The sequence below is a fragment of the Anarhichas minor genome, unplaced genomic scaffold, assembly GCF_050575085.1.
Source record: "Anarhichas minor isolate MPS153535 unplaced genomic scaffold, ASM5057508v1 ptg000043l, whole genome shotgun sequence".
Lineage (NCBI taxonomy): Eukaryota > Metazoa > Chordata > Actinopteri > Perciformes > Anarhichadidae > Anarhichas > Anarhichas minor.
The window spans coordinates 3371780-3390490 of NW_027466489.1; the positions used below are offsets into that span (position 1 = coordinate 3371780).

The 18711-nt window shown below is 39.9% G+C and overlaps 3 protein-coding genes across 3 annotated transcripts; all 3 read left to right on the forward strand.

Moving 5' to 3' along the window:
• Positions 1 to 1948: 1948 nt before the first annotated feature.
• rassf1 (Ras association domain family member 1) lies at positions 1949 to 5870 on the forward strand. Its single transcript, XM_076111012.1, has 6 exons — positions 1949 to 2240; positions 3540 to 3664; positions 4861 to 4965; positions 5119 to 5407; positions 5501 to 5616; positions 5721 to 5870. The coding sequence occupies exons 1-6, from the start codon at positions 1949 to 1951 to the stop codon at positions 5868 to 5870; spliced, it is 1077 nt and encodes a 358-aa protein (XP_075967127.1).
• An 824-nt stretch (positions 5871 to 6694) lies between these two features.
• tusc2b (tumor suppressor 2, mitochondrial calcium regulator b) lies at positions 6695 to 10062 on the forward strand. Its single transcript, XM_076110650.1, has 4 exons — positions 6695 to 6831; positions 7651 to 7896; positions 9059 to 9179; positions 9277 to 10062. Exons 2-4 carry the CDS (start codon positions 7748 to 7750, stop codon positions 9340 to 9342), a joined length of 336 nt encoding a protein of 111 aa, XP_075966765.1. The 5' UTR covers positions 6695 to 6831; positions 7651 to 7747; the 3' UTR covers positions 9343 to 10062.
• A 136-nt stretch (positions 10063 to 10198) lies between these two features.
• Positions 10199 to 18615, forward strand: hyal2b (hyaluronidase 2b). Its single transcript, XM_076110649.1, has 3 exons — positions 10199 to 14998; positions 15309 to 15398; positions 15492 to 18615. Exons 1-3 carry the CDS (start codon positions 14048 to 14050, stop codon positions 15879 to 15881), a joined length of 1431 nt encoding a protein of 476 aa, XP_075966764.1. The 5' UTR covers positions 10199 to 14047; the 3' UTR covers positions 15882 to 18615.
• Positions 18616 to 18711: the final 96 nt, after the last annotated feature.

The window sequence follows — 18711 nt, forward strand, 5'->3', positions numbered from 1 at the left end:
AAGTGCGTGCGAAGGAAGAGGGACAGCTCGGTGTTAAATCAAACGACAAAAACTGCGTTCACTCTCCAAATCTCCTCTGTGATAAATGGCGATGGTGATTTAAACGAGGTAAGGTTATTTTTTTCAACGATTTGTCTGTCAGCAAATCCGAACATTCGTTCGGGTGTCACTGTCAACTGAGTTTGTCGCCTCGTTTCGGACAGGATTAAACCGGGCTGTCCCGTTACAGACTGGGCTGCACCCTGCAACAAATGACAAACGCAGATTAAAGACGAATAATCAAAAACTTTATAGATCGAGCCATTAACGCTTAGTTTCACATTAAAATATCTTATGACGAAACCAGCAGAATCTGCATGGATGATCCCGTAAAGGCTACATTGTTGCCCTGTGTGGATAATTGCACCGTGTGGTGACCCACTTGGCAGATTTAGAGCCCCGGGTTGTTCATATTCAAGTCACAGTGCAGCTCCACGGAGAAACTAATGAAACTATCTGAAACTAATATCTGGTGCACCTGTGAACATTTCCTCTCAGTGACACCACAGAGGAATGTAGTTCTACTGCTGTCAGTGTTTGCATAGCAATCCCTGCACAAGAGTCCAGAATTCAAAGTCTTCCTTCGGTAAATGTGCACAAGTATCAGCAAAATACGTAACATTTCACAACTAGAAGTACTCATTGTGCAGCAGAGTGACCCATGTTATATTATCATGTGTTTTATTAATGATATTGATTTATCATCACTGATTCATTAACAGCATTATTAATGTTGCAGTGGGTGAGGGTAATGCTATACGCTGCTGCATAGTTTAATGTACAACAATGCTTCATATACTTTACCAATATGTTTTTATGTTTTCCGGCTCTAATCTCAATCTGCAAATTTACTATAGATATAAAATAAACTGTAGAAATATTTATCTCAGATACACGGCGGAAAACATGTATGAAGTAGCATAAAATGTAAATACTCAAGTGAAGTGCAAGTACCTTAAATGTGTACAGTACATGAGTACACATTCCTCCACTGTGTGTCACACACTCAGCATCTAGCTTTAATGCATACATAGTATTATGTATGTTTAAAATGTTAAAACCATGGCTGTTGACTTTTTACTTCCATTGTGTTGCCATTTAGTTCTGAAATAATATCAGTTCTGTACTTTCTGAGTTTAACGAATAAAATGTTTTTGGCCCACAATTATAGTTTTGCTTCAGTGTCGCACAGAAAAAAATGTATGAGTTGTGCCAGGATTGCACAGGATTATAGCAGTCATCTTGTCCCATATTTTACTATAATCATACAAATCCTGGCATCAGATAACAACAGTTAATCTCTTGTTTTTCCATTTGTCAAGCCCATACCCCAGAACAGCGTAGACAGTGGTTTTATGAGTGTTATTGCTTGAATTGAAATGTATTCAAATGTAGAAGCAAAGTGGGGGTTTCTGGCACAACTTGTGGGAAAAAGAGGTCAAATGTCCAGCGACACTTGTATTATATAGAACAACTTTATTGTTTAGATCAATGTGTTCCGGCTTGTGGCCGTCATCAGTGCCATCCTGATGACATGATGATTTGGATGAAGGCCACAAGCCAAATGTGTTGGTATAACAATAAGAATGTTCTACTTCAACTGATTTAAACATGTCAGATTATTTCATGATGAACTGACTCATACATGTATTCATTGTATTGTACTTCTGTATGATTTTAAACTGTCTTGCAGCCCAGAAGGACTTAACAGCCACCCATTCCTCTTCACAACGCACCACTCTGGACCGACCTGTACATTTAATCAGAGCACGACATTCACCACATCCTCATTAAGGATGCAGAGGTGCACATAATAATGCTGTCTCCTCTCATTGCTGGGTGTCCACCCATACTGGCTCATGGACAGCAAGTGTTTGCTTGACATGTCAGAGTCTCTATCAGGGACACGATGGCTAAATGTGAGCTGATTGAGCTGAAGGACCTAAGTGTAAATGATCCCATTGAGCTGGCTGCTCCTGCTGCCCGCACAGCCCCGCCGCCTGCAAACCCAGCTCAGCCGAGCCCCTTCCATGTCGTCCGTCTGCTCGGAGACAGCGTCAGAATCGAGGCACCCCGGTGTCAGACAGGAGATGCTGGAGCGGGTCATGACTTCCAGCCCTACAGTTACACCCATCTCACCTGGTGTGACCTGTGTGGAGAATTCATCTGGGGTGTTTACAAGCAAAGTTTACGCTGCGCCAGTGAGTACCTTCTGCATGTGGATTTGATTGGTAATATTATATGTTTTTCCTCTGTGCCATGACCTCTATTCCAAAACTATTAAAAGCATATCAATCAGTGTAAATATTGTACTGAGCGACATGTTCCTTTAATCCATCAACATGTGCACTGTAGTTTATTTTGACCCAGGCCCACATTCACCGCAGACCGAAAAATAGTCATTAGAGCACCAAATGTGTTTGAATCCACGGCTGAAAATAGTCCCCAACAAACTCACCATTTACTCCTGTTTGTAACATTTGCTGAAAACTACAGTATCCATGTAAATAAAATAAGACATATTTTAAATTGAAAGTATATATTAGAGAACACTATTAAAGTCTCTAGTAGGAACAAATGGGCTTGGCTCTGAGAGCCAGAGACAGGTTAGAAAAAAGTATTGTGGTATATTTGATTTTAGCAATAAGGTAAATAGAATAACGGCAGCCTTGTCCTTTATGTTTGGTGTGTACACGATGAGCATATTGTTTCTTCAACCATTGACCTACAAAGCAAAGAGACTCAACCAGCCACTAAATACTGTATGTATTGCATGAGACAAAAGGACGTGCAGTTTACTAGGCTGCCTGAAGCATCATGTTCCTGAATATGAGCTTGATAATAGACATTGTGAACTACTGTAGTTGCTTACTCAAGGTTGGTAAAGAACACTGGTATAAGTCTTATCAGAAATTACTTTAGATGCCTTCAAATTAAAGCCCAGCTCTGTAACCCCATAATAACTGAGATGTGTCTTCACTTTCCAGTATCAGGAGAATGCAGGATGCTGATGTTGTTTCTCCATTCATGAGAAACTTTATCTCAGAGGTTTTCCTAATCTGTAGGAAGCTCTGGCAAGCTTCATGTTGTACAGATAGTTCCTGGAAATGTATTCGTTTGTCTATATAATTTGACTTCATGCATTTCTTTCCCAGTTCATCAAAAAAGAACTACTGTAGCACTTAGAAGCAGTTGTGAGTGATAACGGCCTATAATTAACATCCCATTAAACATCAAACATGAGCAATCTTTATGTACAAACAAATATTTTGGCATGTTCCTAAGATAATGCAACTAGGTTATTGTGCTTTGGGTGATGCTTTTCAGCACAGGGACCGATTACTGAAGAAAATCCACAACAAGCATTGACCACTAGCCAAAGCATAGCCGACAATCAAAAATTCTCTCTCTCTCTCTCTCTCTCTCTCTCTCTCTCTCTCTCTCTCTCTCTCTCTCTCTCTCTCTCTCTCTCTCTCTCTCTCTCTCTCTCTCTCTCTCAGACTGCAGTTACACTTGTCACTACCGCTGCCGACCATTCATCCAGCTGGACTGCAGCACAGATGAAAGTTTGTTAACAGACGAGGAAGATTTCTCTGTTGACTCCCTCGAGACGGACACAAATGTGGTGAGGAGTAAAGCTATAATCACATCTTTTATTTATAGTACATTTGTATAGAAAGCAGTCTTCATTGGATTGTTTTAGGTGGGTATATAGGTCAAAGCAGATGGAGGCTACCACATTGTCCACTGCAGAGTATCAGTGTGCCATATGCCCTCAAGGATGCTGTTTTTATTACCTCCTCATTGTCAATGCCAGTAATTTAGGAGAAAGCTGAGGGGGGGGGGGGATTTACCAACTTCACAATAAAGCAGCTGTCTTTATTTCGGAGCCACACAAAATAATCTAGGTCCAGCACAAGTTATCAGATAATTAAATGTTTGGTTGACAGTTTTTCAGCTCACTCAGACAAAATAAATAAGAAATCAAATGGGACATTTAGCAACTTTTGATTTATCATGATTTTGGAAGCCCTAAATCCTTGACTAACCATACTATGTTAAAACACAGCATGAAGGAGTGGCAGAATAGTGAATTAGAATTAGTGATATGGTAAATCATATATGATAGGAAACTACAGTTTGATGTTGATATGTATGCACACATCAACAATAACATTGGGAGAAAGTGTTGCTTTTAGGATGATTTGAGCAGATGGCCCTTCACACATCTTTGTGAGGTTTTATTGTGTGGGAGGAGCAAATGGAAATGCTGAGGTCAAAAGAGCTGTGGGCGGAATCTGATCTGACAGAAGAGAGAGAGGGAGAGAGAGAGAGAGAGAGAGAGAGAGAGAGAGAGAGAGAGAGAGAGAGAGAGAGAGAGAGGGGAAAGCTAAGAAAATTCTGACTTACAACTCCAGAAATTAAGATTTTGGTGATGACAAAAATCTAGTGAAACTCACCTGAACCACGGAGATGACTCGGGGAAGCACAGCAAGTGACACATTTTGCAGTCAGGAGGACCGTAGCTCAGACATGGAGGTGTATTTCACTGCACATATGTCTTTCTTTCACAAGATCAGAAGGTCAGCGGTGAGGCTATGGCATGATTCATCAGTCCTATTAGCACAGAGCTTATTAACTATAAAATCATGTCTTTATTTTGTAACCACAGACAAAAAGCTTGAATTGGTTTGACTTTTATTTACGTGCATCTGTTCTCTGTCACTTCCTCTTCATCCTCAATGCTCACTTGTGAGGACGAGCCTTCTGCTGACTTCATGTGGCCGATTTGCTGTACTGTAACTGCTCTTTTCTTTTTAGGATGAACAGATCGATTGGGGTAAACAGAAGTTGACTGTCTGTGAGATTCAACATAAGGTTAAAGAGTATAATGCACAGATCAACAGCAATCTCTACATGGTGGTTGTGAGTGAACAACTTTTCTTTCTCAGAATATTCATTCATGCACAAATGTGTACTTCTACTGTATTTTGATTGATTAGTATTGATTAGTATTGAATAGCTTGCAGTACATTTCACTTCCATTCTTTCAATACAGTATATCTTTCTTACTTGCAGAATAAAGATGGCTCCTACACTGGTTTCATCAAGGTCCACTTTCAGTTAGTCCGTCCCGTCTCCCTGCCTCCCTCTCATAGCCTGTGCTCCACACAGGAGGAAGATCAGCAGGGCAGACTTATGAAGCGGCGGACATCCTTCTACCTCCCCAAAGACACTGCCAAGCACCTGCATATAAGTTCCCAAACACATGTGCGAGAAGTCATCGAGGCATTGCTCAATAAGTTCACCGTGGTGGACAACCCGGCCAAGTTCGCCCTGTTTGAACGCGCTGAGAGACAAAGTCAAGGTAAAATCCTCAATAATGTGCAGTTATTGTAAAACAAAGCATAAACAAGTATTAAGTAATGTATGTGGAAGGGCTACATTTTATTTCCTTTAGTGTACATGCGTAAACTGCCTGATGATGAGTTCCCCCTCTACCTGCGCTTGTGTGCTGGCCCCAGTGAAAAAGTCTTGAGTCTGGTTTTGAAAGAGAATGAAACAGGGGAAGTAAATGTAAGTATCCATTTGGATCTGAGAATTTATTCATATGATAGACAAGGTAATATACAGAAATAGTCAGTCAACAGATTCTAATGTGAAATTGCTCTCCTCCACAGTGGGATGCATTCAGCTTTCCTGAGTTGTGCAACTTTCTGCGAATCCTGAAGCGCGAGGAAGAAGAGCATGTCCGGCAGATTGTGAAGCGCTACAGTCTTGCTAGAGACACCATGAAGCAGGCCATGGCACGGATCACTACTCCTGGTTGACGTTGATTCAATTGAGCTTCATATTTAAACATGAAGAAGAACGTTCGGCCACTTTGTTGATTACCAATATAAAAAGGAAGAAAAGAGCTCAGACAATGGCATTGTTTTCAATACATGTTGTTCATGAAGCACTGCTGTTACATTTAATGTGAACTACTTAAAGGCTTAGGCCCTGCTAACTTTCGAACTGAATGGAGGAAACAGTAGATTATCTTGGACTTAATTGGATGCAGTTCTTTCTTGAAAAACCATGCTGCTTTTCTGGATTATTTATAGTGGTACTAAAAACACAAGTTTAGTCTTTACTGTGGTCATTTATATTTATATTTGATATTGATATTTAGTTTCTATTATATTCTGTGAAGATGTTTTAAAATTTCTGGCACTTTAATGAACATGTGAGATGGATTTGAGCAAGTTAAAAATATGAAACGATGTGTTTATACATTATAACAATCGAATAAACTTATGATAATAAATCATGGTGTATTTTGATGTCATTGTCATTGATGTCATGATACAGGCGTACTAACTCTGATAGACTGTATATCATTCAAAACCAAGGGCACTGATATGCTGTTGAAACGGCCTCCACTCTTTTGGGGAGGCTTTCCTTAAGATTTTGGAACCTGGGCTAGAGGCAGAGATTTGCTAAGACTGTTCTCTTTCAATGTCTAGTTCAGGGGAGTAGGCAGTGAGTTGTCAGTACATTTTTACTCCGGTTCAGTACATTCTAGCGTCTGTCTTTCCTTGGTAGTTTTCTAATGTCACCCTCCGGTCCATGTGGTGGCGGTAGCTCGCCATCACCTCTGTACAAGCCGGCAAAGAAGGATAACGTCTGTTAGCATAAACAGCTAGCCTAGCGGTGTGTCTTATCTTGTAGAGATTTAGCTAGCAACCCACCGAGACAAATTCATCAAAGAATATTTCAGACCTGCGAACACATCAAACCACACTTTAGGTATGTTTTCAACTAAGCTAAGCGGAAGCGACAGACGGCATTAAACCTGCTAACGGTAGCATTGTGCCGCGTCAGTGACGTTAAAACGTTATTTTGTAAACCAGATAAGAACATGTTGACCTGGCTAATGCTAATAACGGAGTAACTGACTGTCTTTAGCTAACGGCGATGTTAGTATCCAGGACATAAAGTGACATAACAGCCACTGTAACTAACGCACGCAGGTCCAACGTCTTATTAATGGTCTTGTCGGTCAAAGCTAGCTAGCAGCGTTAGCCGTCCTGTCCAGATAACCTATGCTAATGGTGGCGAGCCCTCTTTACTACAAAGCCGACTAACGTCATTCAGTGTTTCCTCGTTTTCACATACAAATACCTGATAATAATAGGACGCAGAAGAATGGGCATGTTTGCGACGTTGGCAGGCTGTGTGTTGCACTAAAATACTGTGATTTAACATATAGCTAACACTGTAATGTGACGTTAACTGACCTGCTAGTTATATTTTGCATATATGACTCGAATTATAACCTAACATCATTTTGGGACTTGACTTACGTGTTAGCTATAAGCAATATATACTTGCTGTCCATAGAATAATGACATCTAACGTAACGTAATCATTTTGCACTGGATATAAGTGCAAATGCACAGGTGTTGCAGTATTTGTTTTCTTTTTCATATGCACGATAGAGTAGAGTCATTGTCCCTGTCAGTAGTATCACTTGTGTTGACCACAGGGAACTGTGTTGTCAGCATCAGCTGATTTTTCTTGTCTAAAGTGACTCAACTCCCCCCTTTCATGTGTCTCTTTTCATAGGTTTCATATTCTAAAGGACACATTTCATCTGGTACAGTAACACTGTAACACCACTGGCAGTCGAGTGACCCAAGAAAATAATGTGCTGCAGCTGAAGATGGGGGGTAGCGGCTCCAAATCCAAAGGATTTTGGCCTTTTTCTGGCTCAGGTAGTACGGACGATCCAACCAAAGATGGAAACGAGCAGTTCATGGCAAAAGTTCGGAGTTTCTCAAGTGTAACCCCTTTTGTGTTAACTAGAAAAAGGTAAATATACCCTCAGCAGGATGTAGCCTTCATCATACCTTATTCAGGTATTATAGTAGACTGATATAGACTAACCATATTGTCTTACAACAACACAAATACCCATATTTATATTCCTCTTAGTATTTAGATTATAGTTTGATGTCCCGGTCCCCTTTGTGTCCAGAATGTTCCACAGAAAATAGCCCCACATTGATGTGATGGTATCGCTCATGTCCTGCCATTGTGGCAATGCAGACGTGCTTTAAATATCTGATAAAATGTCCTAAATATCTGAGGATTACTATTGGGCTGTAATGTGGTTGTGAAGAAGGTCATTGGAGTGAGCCAATGTGACTACTGCTCTTGGTCAAGGCTTGAGAATATTTTATGACGTGGTTTATTATGTGCTCATTTGTTAAAAAGACGATTTAGGGACATACCTGTGTTTGCACATAACACATCCCCACATATTCAGCCTGTGTGGTTGACACTGGGCAAAATGGAGCCATGCATTTACGTTGTTTGCAAAACCATTCAGACCAATCCTCTGGTGTGTTATACCATAAACCAGGACTCACAGATCAGGTGATATGTATTCCTTCAGCCAGTGTCCACATTAATGTGTCTACTCAATCTTCACTCCACTTGTTTTTTGTTTTACATGAGTGGACACAGGCATAGTGTTCTGCTGCCTTAATATAATATGCTGTGGTCTTATATGCACCACTGTTGTGCTGAGCTGTTTGCTTACCATACTATTCTGGCTTTTCAAAACCAGGCATTTTACCCACAGGAAGACAGCTGACTGACTGTTTTGAGTTCTTACACTATTTTAGGTAAACTACATTGTGTCATTTCCAAAATGCCAAGGAGGTTCACTGACGGAGCCAAGGCATATACAACCTAAACATCGTATTATTTTTTTTATAATGCTCACACGTTTGTGGTCTAGACACCCTGGTTGTGTATATTTAGTGGCTACTTCATCGAGCAACTCTTTTTGTGTGGAACCAAATACAGTGTATGTGAAAATAATGTTTGATATTCACGTCATCATACTGTACGTTGTGTGATATTTGTAGTATATCTTGTAATATTGTCAACAACCTCTCCTGAAGGTTTGGATACACACAGACATATTATACATGTACGGATCATTAATTCAGTCTCTCTGCTGCAGCTCTATGTACTTTGATGAAGACGGCGACTTGGCCCATGAGTTCTATGAAGAGACAATTGTGACAAAAAATGGACGTAAAAAAGCCAAGCTGAAGAGGATCCAAAAAAACCTAACACCTCAGGTGAGGAAATTATAATCCCTAAACTATTTGCTCTTCTTGCCAACAGCAGCTCTCTGTACTATCAGTCCAAATAATTCTCTCTTTTGTGTCCTTGCAGGGAATTATAAAGCTGGAGATCCCTTGCATCCATGTAGATTTCCCAGTCGTCCTCTGTGAAGCCTGATGATGTCTGAGCAGTGTCTCAGAGTAGCCACTGTGTCAACTCCGTCCTGTGGTTTCCCCTACAGCTGGAAGCCTGAACCACCTTTTAAAATAACATGATCTCTTGATATATTCGATTGCCCTTATGTGGACAGGCTGATGCAACGTGTGCTGAGCCTCTGCATGTGATCTGTTTTGGCTTGTGTGCAGTTAGTCACAGAATACGTCACCAATGGAGATCTAGTAGGGGTGTCGAGATGGCAAAACCTACTCCGTTTACAGGTCATGGTTTGTGTGCATGTAAGTGTGAATGTGTGTGCAGACACGGGCTGAAATGTGACGAGTCCTGCATTTATTGCTGCAGATTGTTTTCTGCTAGGATTCATTGAACTCTAGGAGTTTGAGGAGAAGGTAACCGATTCTTCCCTCTGTCACGATCATATCTAGAGCGGGAAAGTTTTTATGTGCACACGTTCGTTTTCTGACACCATCATGACTTGCTTTATTATGCATGAAAAGGATCTGCTTATCGGTAATAGCCTAGGGAGTTGACAATCAGTGGCCCTCACAATGTTGGATGGACTGGCTTCAATGACATCAGGTGATGGTCAAATGATGGTCACATGTACACAGCAGCAGTGAGTCCAGTAAGAGATCCTGTTTCGTTTGCTGCTCTGGCATACTATCTTTCACTTTTAATTTATTATAACTGTTTTTTTTAATTACAATATCAAATGCTAAACTGTGTCATGGTCCTTTTTTATATCAATACAGATGAACAGCAAGGTAAAGTGCATTTACTTTTTCACAAGCTGTCAAGATCAAAGGGGAAAGAACATTCACGGACATATTTTGTATTCATTGCCTAAACAAGATCCTGGGGGGGGGGGGGGAGGTCACAGTCTATAACTGAAAAGTGTGGTAGGTATTTTGGTATTTTAGTGGCTAAAAAAAAATCAAGATCCACTTATTAGTTTTCCAATGGTTACTTTCTCCCCCAGCCTATGTGGCCTGTAATGACAGACCTGAAGTTACACCTGCATGGTGGGAAATATTACCAGAATCTAAATTATAGGCTTTAAATGGACTTAGATCCTGATACACTGCAAATGATGTCGAGTTGAAGGAAGTTAAAGGAGGAAATCTCTTTTTATTAGCGTCAAATGTGTCTTGCTAGGCTGAGTCTTTATGTAACAATTATTTGGCAGAGCTCTTTGTCAAATTATCAGCAGACGGGAATCTGTCTGGAAATGCTACTAAACTGAACTGACGGGACCTGTCGACCCATGTAGTGGAAATAATGCCCCTGACCTCCACCTGTGTTGAAATTAGCCAACTGCATAGGAAATGTGTATGTGTGTCTGCTAATGAGGGCCGGGTTACAGAGAAGTGAGGGGAATGCAGTCTCCATGGGAAAGAGTTTCCTACAAAGCTGTCTGTGATATTGTTCTCCTCGGAGGATAAAGAGGGCTTTGCCAAAATCCACTCCACTTTATTGCTTCCATGAAATGATTTTCCTCGACAAGTCTTTGTGCTGTTTTTACCTCTCTTTTTCAGCCGAGTCTGGGGGAGACATGGCTGTACTTTCTTTTGTTTACTTTAACTAAGCTGTAATAATATGCAAGGCCATGAGGTGAATTGCAGTATTGAGGTTAAAAGAAAAGATTTGACTCAGCAAACCACCCATCCTCGTGCTTTGCTTACGAACGTCTGAGCGCATTTAGGACAAGAAATGAAAGTAAGCTATTATTAAATCATTACTTTTATTATTTATCTCCATATTATCTTTTATTTTGTCATTAAAAAAACAATGTGATTTTTTTATACTTTAATACAAAGGCTGTATATTTCAGACATGCCATATCTGAACCTTTTTCATTATCATTTTGGAAACAACTACCGGAAAATCCAGAATAACTTGGCTGATTTACCTGTGAACTCTGGAGAAACTGTCTAAAGCCCATGAGGTCTGAACGTGCATTTGAAAACGGTAATAAAGGGACAATGAGGTCAATTGTGTGAAACTTAGTTTGAACCCTCTTAATACACGAGGGTTCAATATAACCTCAATGTGTTCTCTTTGCTGAAGGTACAAACAGAGATATGACAAAAGATATTGCTGAAATAATTAACTCTCGGAGGTAAAATGACCCCACTAAGTTCAACAAAAGTTTTTTTTTTTTTAAGCAGGAGTCGAATTGGCATCTATAACAAGTCCTTTTATGGTGAAGTCTCCTTTGGCTCTTGCTGACCTTCCCATCTCCCATAACTTTTATAGATAATTTGATGGATGTTATGTAAGCACTTACTTTACACACGTCACATAACAGACAAACAACCAAGGGGTTGAAAAAACAACTCAACGTACAGTACCGTTTATTGGAAATCACCTTTTAGCTGTTTTCAGCTATAGACTTGTGTTTACGGTCTACAGTGAGAACCTGTCTGACGCACACTAATCCTATCAAATTGGCTAACAGCAGCAGTAGATATGTCTGTAACTGTCGCAGTAAAATTGTTGATGCTCACAGCTCACTCACAAGCATAGCTGAAAATCTTTATAATAGATTCTAATTCTACTTACTATGCTCTCCACTGTTTTGGTGTTTTTGAAGGCATCATTTAAACTGACTAAAATGATTTTGTGTGCCCTGTCAATGACATCCGAATACTGTACTTAAAGAAGTATAGAGCTAAATCTGCCTCAACTGGATGAGCTGCCCTTCGACGCTCCCAAACTGAAAAAAAGCTACTATTTGAAACTCCCAAAGAGAGGCGGAGTCTGCTGGATATTTAAATACCACTGGGTGGTGAGTTTCAACACAGAATGAACATCTGCGTTTGTCTGCTCTGTTGGGGGAGACTCACAGACATGATAATGGGACATTAGAGTGGAAAAGATTTCTGGTAAGAGACATTTTAGAAATCATGAAATGACAGATTTAAAACGTATTGATGAGTATTGTGCTGTGTGTGTGTATGTATGTATATATATATTATATATGTTCATGTTCCAGTTAAAATGTATATAAGTATGCATAAGTATAAGTGACTTTCCTCAGAACAGATGCAAGATATCATTTTAATTCAGTTCCAAAGTACTGCCATTACCAACTTTTAATTTAATACTAAAATGATGCCTATTATTCTTAGGAAGATGCATGTAGCCTGGAGATTTGGGGGGGTCTAAAGCGTCTTTTACGCAGCCAAACTGTTCAATTCAGTTAATGAAGCTATTATGTTCACAGACAATTCAAATAAAATCTGTTTTAAAGTATGTGTTCCAGCTAATTTAGCTGATTGCCATTATATAAAATGAAACAAAAGAACAACTTAACCATGCCTAAGTGCCTTGGGCCTCATTCATTCAGTGGCAACTGAAATCTAGCTAAAATACAACAGCCATCAAACAATACAACGTGGAATCTGTTTCATATTTGGGCTCATCATAGAAACTTGCCTATGCAGTCAATTCTTAGCATAACTTGAAGAATAGACTACTTTGGCATATTAAAGGGGGGGTGGGCGGCTTTGGAATGTAATGTTACGCTGAAATGAATGCCGGACAGGCTTTAAATCGGGCTTAAGTGGTAAGATATTATTATTTTAAATTAAACATCCATGATGTGTTGATAGAAATGGCAAACCAAGACAAATTATGCCTTTCATAAATGAAATCCCCCCCCTACTCAGTAACCCAATGCACTGAACTGTGATTGCTCAACGTCATCGTCGCTCCTTCGTTTCTATTAGCCTTAGCTGGACGCTTTGTAAATCATCAACATGGGTTGAAAGTACTCTGACTTTAGTCTTTCACATGGCAGGTCGGTGGAAAAGTAATGTATCTGACGGTTACATGACGCCGAGATCTAAAAGTGGCCGAAGTTATGTCACTGTGGTTCAGCGGTATATACCGATCCCTGCTATAGCACTATACTTTTCCAACGGCATGTACCATTTCCTAAAGGTAGGTGCCGCTTGAAAATTTATATTAATGGTATATGCTGTTGAATCTGAGTGGTATGCAGTTCATTTTAGTGGTAAATGCCGTTGATGTATGTATATATATATATATACATATATATATATATATATATGTATAGCCTATTGGCCATAATATCAGTTTCAGGGTACATCAGCAAATACGAAGCCAATTTATTGTCATTTCAGAAGCCTTGCATGTATCATGACAAGACAATGGACGAGATAAAATAGACACATTCCTTTATTTAGGACGCTGTGTTGCGCTACTTTGTCAATAAAGTCAGAAAAAAAATACATTTACGGCATCACTGGTCGTGAATCAAACCAACTTGCATGCAATTTGTATATGCATCAGGAGGCGGCACTGGTGTGTCTGTCCGACAATGGACTTCCACTGTCAAGCGGCACCTGCCTCCAGGTAACGGTACGTGCCGCTGAACAGAATAGAGAGGTGACGTTAATGTTGAACCTGTAACTCTATTTTAACAATATTTATGCCCCATTGTTCGATATGCTCACTAAAAGTCAGCCTGCCTATGAAATCATGCTGCTCTTACTACACCTAAAACTATCTAAGACATTAATATTACATGGGAGTCGACCTATAGATTTTATTTTTTCACAGATGTAATAACGATGATATATGGAATTGTTTTGGTTTTACTCCTTTTTTTTGGCTGAATTAAACAAAAGCGCTTGTTTTTTCTTCTCTAGAGAAAGAGGTGAGAAGGTGAGCCGTGACCATGGAGGCTGTATTTCCCTCTCTCTTCACCACAGCTGGCCAGCTGCCGTGGTTGCTTCTGACTCTGTTAACATCGTGCACGGTCCTGTGTTCAGCGGATATAAAGCAGACAAGATGGCCATTGTATTCTCAGAAGCCGGTTCTTCTTGCCTGGAATGCCCCAACACAGGAGTGTGCCCCGCGACATCGCGTGATTTTATCATTGGACCAGTTTGACATTGTGGCATCCCCCAATGAGGGCTTTGTCAGGCAGAACCTCACAATTTTTTATAAGGAACGCCTTGGGTTGTATCCCTATTATGAGCATGGAGGCACTGCAGTGAATGGAGGCCTTCCACAGCTTGCCAGCCTCACTCAGCAGTATGAAAAGATGCCTGAAGGTTTGCAAAAATATATACGTGAGCCGGAGGCAAAAGGTTTGGCTGTAATTGATTGGGAAGAGTGGCGTCCATTGTGGATCCGAAATTGGGATATTAAAGATATCTATCGAAATAAATCCCGTGAAATGGTGGCCAAAAAGAATCCTAAGTTGACCCCAGAACAAGTTGGAAAAGTTGCACAGCAAGAATTTGAGCTATCAGCTCGCAAGTTTATGCTGGAGACTCTGAAACTTGCCAAGAATTTGAGGCCCAATCAACTGTGGGGCTTCTACCTGTTTCCAGACTGTTACAACCATGACTACAGGAGCGGCCTGAAGAACTACACTGGCCGCTGTCCTGTTGTGGAGATGGCCCGCAATGATCAACTTAACTGGTTGTGGATGGAATGCACAGCCTTCTTCCCATCTATATACGTGGGTTCCGTACTGGCCTCTACAAATGGTGGACGCCTGTTTGTCCGAAACAGGGTAAAAGAGGCGATGCGCCTGGCATCTGTTGGGGATGGATTAGCACGGCCTGTGTTTGTTTATACCCGCCCTACTTACATCAATCAGATGACCCTCCTAACTCAGGTTAGTTGGCTCGAGCAACAATTCATCAAGTAGAGGAGGCTTAACATTCATTATGTTATCTAGAAGTGATTGTATTTTACCATCGGATGCAGTCGCCAGGAGACCTCCCGTTGCTGATGAATAGATGTAAATGTCTGTGTAGTGTGTATATTTCTGGGTAGCAGCAACATTAAGTAGGCCTTAGGCCTAGCTTGACACTATAACAACGTCACTGCCACGAGGAGGTTAAATGAAATACAGGTTAACATTATACTTCCCCCCCCCTCATTGTATGGTGTACCACTGAACTGTTTGTGTAAATGTTTTCTAGACAGATCTGGTCTCCACCATTGGTGAGAGTGTTGCACTTGGCGCCGCAGGTGTAATCTTCTGGGGGGACACCTCCTATGCAAGCAGCAATGTAAGTGTCACACCCTCTCTGCTCATTTGATGCTGAATAGCCCAGTGTCCATTGGTTTGGGGTTTAACATCCTTTTTCTTTTTGTTCCTGCAGACCAGCTGCTCCATCCTGAATAAGTATCTTCAGGGACAGCTGGGCCGGTACCTCCTCAATGTGTCCACAGCAGCAGAACAGTGCAGTCAGGTGGTATGTAAATCCCACGGCCGCTGCCTGCGCAAAGTACCAGACAATGAGGTGTACCTGCATCTCAGTCCCTTAACACACAGCATCACCAGTCAGGGTGGCCAGCTGAAGGTTACGGGCGTGCCTAGCCAAGCCGAGCTGGCGCTTGTACGCACACACTTCCAGTGCCAATGCTATAGTGGGTACAGGGGTGAGGCCTGTGCTCAGAAAGAAAAAGGGCAGAATAGAGCCTCCTCTGTCTTAGGGACCTGGCCTCTTTGCCTTTTACTCCCACTAGGACTCCTCACACTGCTACACTGAGGAAACTGAGAAGCCCAAACTATTCACTGCTTCTGCCAGCCCTGAAAAGGATAAATCAGATTTTTCAACACATAGGTGATAATTTACGGTGCACTAGTGATGATGCTGAATGCTCATGCATTGTCATCAGAGATTAATTTATATCACATTATGTCAGATCTCCATGCTTCATGCTGACCTGGGCCTCCAGATGAGGAGATCATCATTCCACATTGAATGGGACTATAGTGTAATTGTAGACCTTTTCCCACAGAGGATCAAATGCATCGTGAAAAAATACTGCTTAACCTTTAAGTTTTTATTTTTTTAATTTATGTTTTTATTTTTACAATGGACACAAGAATACAATATAAGGCTTAAACAAAAAAGTTGAAGAAAGGTACCTTTGATGCCCAGTGGCATACAGTATTCACTAGTTGTTGTATCATAACTTTAGGTATTCTGCATTTGGATATTGCTGTCCTCAAACATTATCTGTTGATTGATCAAGCTGTTAAGTGTTAGCCTTATGAATGAAATGTAAATACTGCATTATGCCAAAAGGTGATAAATTATGAGAAATGGAGCCTTAAATATCTTGGCTAAAAGAAACAACATGGCTGGACCTGCCTGTTTCAGTTCAAAATTGTGCCTTAACTGGGCTACCAACTACAAAGTGCTCTTTTTTTATAGTTGCCTTTGTTTATAAGTTTTGACTATTGAGGTTTTTACAGCAGTGTTTATCTCAGCCCTTTGCTGGCGCCGGTGCTTTATACTAATATGAACTCTTTAAGCCTATACCATTTATCATTTTATCCATAAAGGAAGATGTACGTATAGAGGAAAGGGTGGACAGACCTGAAAAAGACAAAAAAGAAAAGATAAATGCACTTGCATTTACATGGCATCTTTCTAGTCTTTCGACCACTCAAAGTGCTTCACACACATTCATACACTGATGGCAGAGGCTGCCATTCAAGGTGCCAAACTGCTCCTCGGGATCTAATATAATCATTCACACATGCACACACACACACATACACAGATGGTACAGAACTTACAGACTGCACAGAATGTGGGGTTCAGTATCTTGCCCAAAGACACTTCCACATGCGGACTGGAGGAGCCGAGGATCAAACAAACTTTCGATTACTGGACAATCCGCTTTATCTCCTGAGTGGACTATTCACTTGCAAATGGTGTCGTCTAATTTACTTGAATATCACTGTGAAAACAAGTTATCATTATGTTAAAAAGACTACATTTCAGCATCCAGGTACTGTCACATTTACCAAATTGCTGTTGATTTTCATGAAAACACACAGATACTAGCAGCATGTACAAATACACAATACGTACATTTAAGCTGTTTTCATATATACTGTTATTGGCGTATCTGTCAAGACATTTTTTGACATAAATGCCAAAAATATGTTTGTTTTTTCTATTATAAATTGTTAATGACTTGGCCACAATTCTTAAATAGGTACGGGATCTGTTTGTTTCTGTTTACGTTTAAACAATGTGGCTGATACTAATCAGCTTCCCAACCAGACTTTCTTTAAACTCTCAAATATCCATATTAGCCTCAGAAAACCAGCTTAGATCTGCCTCTATACACAATTATCAGCTTTGATTTTGTTTGTGTGTGTAGTTTGTTATTGACAATGTGTTGATAGCAACTACTGTAGGTACATCTTCAAATTGGTTTATTGACAAGTAAATATATGTTCTTGAGTTTCATATGTATACAGTAGGTTCTGTATTTATTCTCTATGGCACTGCTCAGAAAAGTATTCAGCTACCTAAAATGAGTTTTTCATGAAGTGGAAATTGAGAATTTTACTTATATGATTGCTATAGAATGTTTTAATTATGCTGCAACAATTTTAGGTACTGCACTTGAACTACTTTTTTGTTGAGGTGGATCTAGCTTTATTTCTTGTTAGAGATTTATTTTACTGTGAATTTTGTGCTTCTGATTGTTGTTTTTCCTCCCTTTACTTTTAACTTTCAAAATGAATCTAAGGGTTATTTGTCATTATTTTTAAATAGGATATTTTGTTGTGTGGGAAAAGACTCCTGGTCTGACACAGTAACACCGGTTTATGGTATAGACAGGGAAGATGTCACCCATGTATAATGCACATTTCCCCCTAGTAATATTTGACTATTATTTACATGTGCGTTGCAATATTCAGCTGTAAATCAGTATGTTAAAGAGGACATATACTGCCAATCATTTCCAAAGGCATACCATAGTATTTGAAAGTGTTTTTCTCAACTTTTAGGCAGCAATTGCTTTTCATTTATTGCACAACAGTATAAATATCAACGTGAGACTTTAAACTTGTTTGAAAGGCGTAATTATCAATAATTATTATCAGTGATAATGTGATGGATTGTCGTACTCAAGCAAGTTTTCAGTCTCAGGGAAATCAGTGGCTGCCTCAAGGGTACAATTATCAAAAATTTAAAGCTATGAATCTGTAATCTATAATTTATGTAATCTTAGAATTTAGTTTTGTACAACTCCACCTCTCTGTTTTAAAAGCAGCTTTGATGTTAATTAGGAAATTACCTGGCAAGCCTTATTTTGTCCTACATGTATTGATGTTATTCTTTGAAACCAAATCTGAAAAAATGTAAGGGTTTTGTATTTGAAAACATTTTGTATTCACCTTTTACATCAGATATTTCATTAATTAAAGAGGAATTTGAATATATTGTTTCTAGTTCTGTTATTTTCTGGAGACTATAGTCTACTGGGATTTCATTCATTTAACGATACATGGTTAGATACTCTTTGTGCAAAAATATTGCAAAAAATGGAAATGTACGATCAAATATA

Coding starts and splice junctions, on each gene's coding strand:
- hyal2b (XM_076110649.1), top strand. CDS start 14,048: ATGGAGGCTGTATTTCCCTCTCTCTTCACCACAGCTGGCCAGCTGCCG. Junction 14,999..15,308: donor AGATGACCCTCCTAACTCAG/GTTAGTTGGCTC, acceptor AATGTTTTCTAG/ACAGATCTGGTCTCCACCAT. Junction 15,399..15,491: donor CCTCCTATGCAAGCAGCAAT/GTAAGTGTCACA, acceptor TTGTTCCTGCAG/ACCAGCTGCTCCATCCTGAA.
- tusc2b (XM_076110650.1), top strand. CDS start 7,748: ATGGGGGGTAGCGGCTCCAAATCCAAAGGATTTTGGCCTTTTTCTGGC. Junction 7,897..9,058: donor TTTGTGTTAACTAGAAAAAG/GTAAATATACCC, acceptor TCTCTGCTGCAG/CTCTATGTACTTTGATGAAG. Junction 9,180..9,276: donor AAAAAAACCTAACACCTCAG/GTGAGGAAATTA, acceptor GTGTCCTTGCAG/GGAATTATAAAGCTGGAGAT.
- rassf1 (XM_076111012.1), top strand. CDS start 1,949: ATGGCTAAATGTGAGCTGATTGAGCTGAAGGACCTAAGTGTAAATGAT. Junction 3,665..4,860: donor TCGAGACGGACACAAATGTG/GTGAGGAGTAAA, acceptor TTTTCTTTTTAG/GATGAACAGATCGATTGGGG. Junction 5,617..5,720: donor ATGAAACAGGGGAAGTAAAT/GTAAGTATCCAT, acceptor TCTCCTCCACAG/TGGGATGCATTCAGCTTTCC.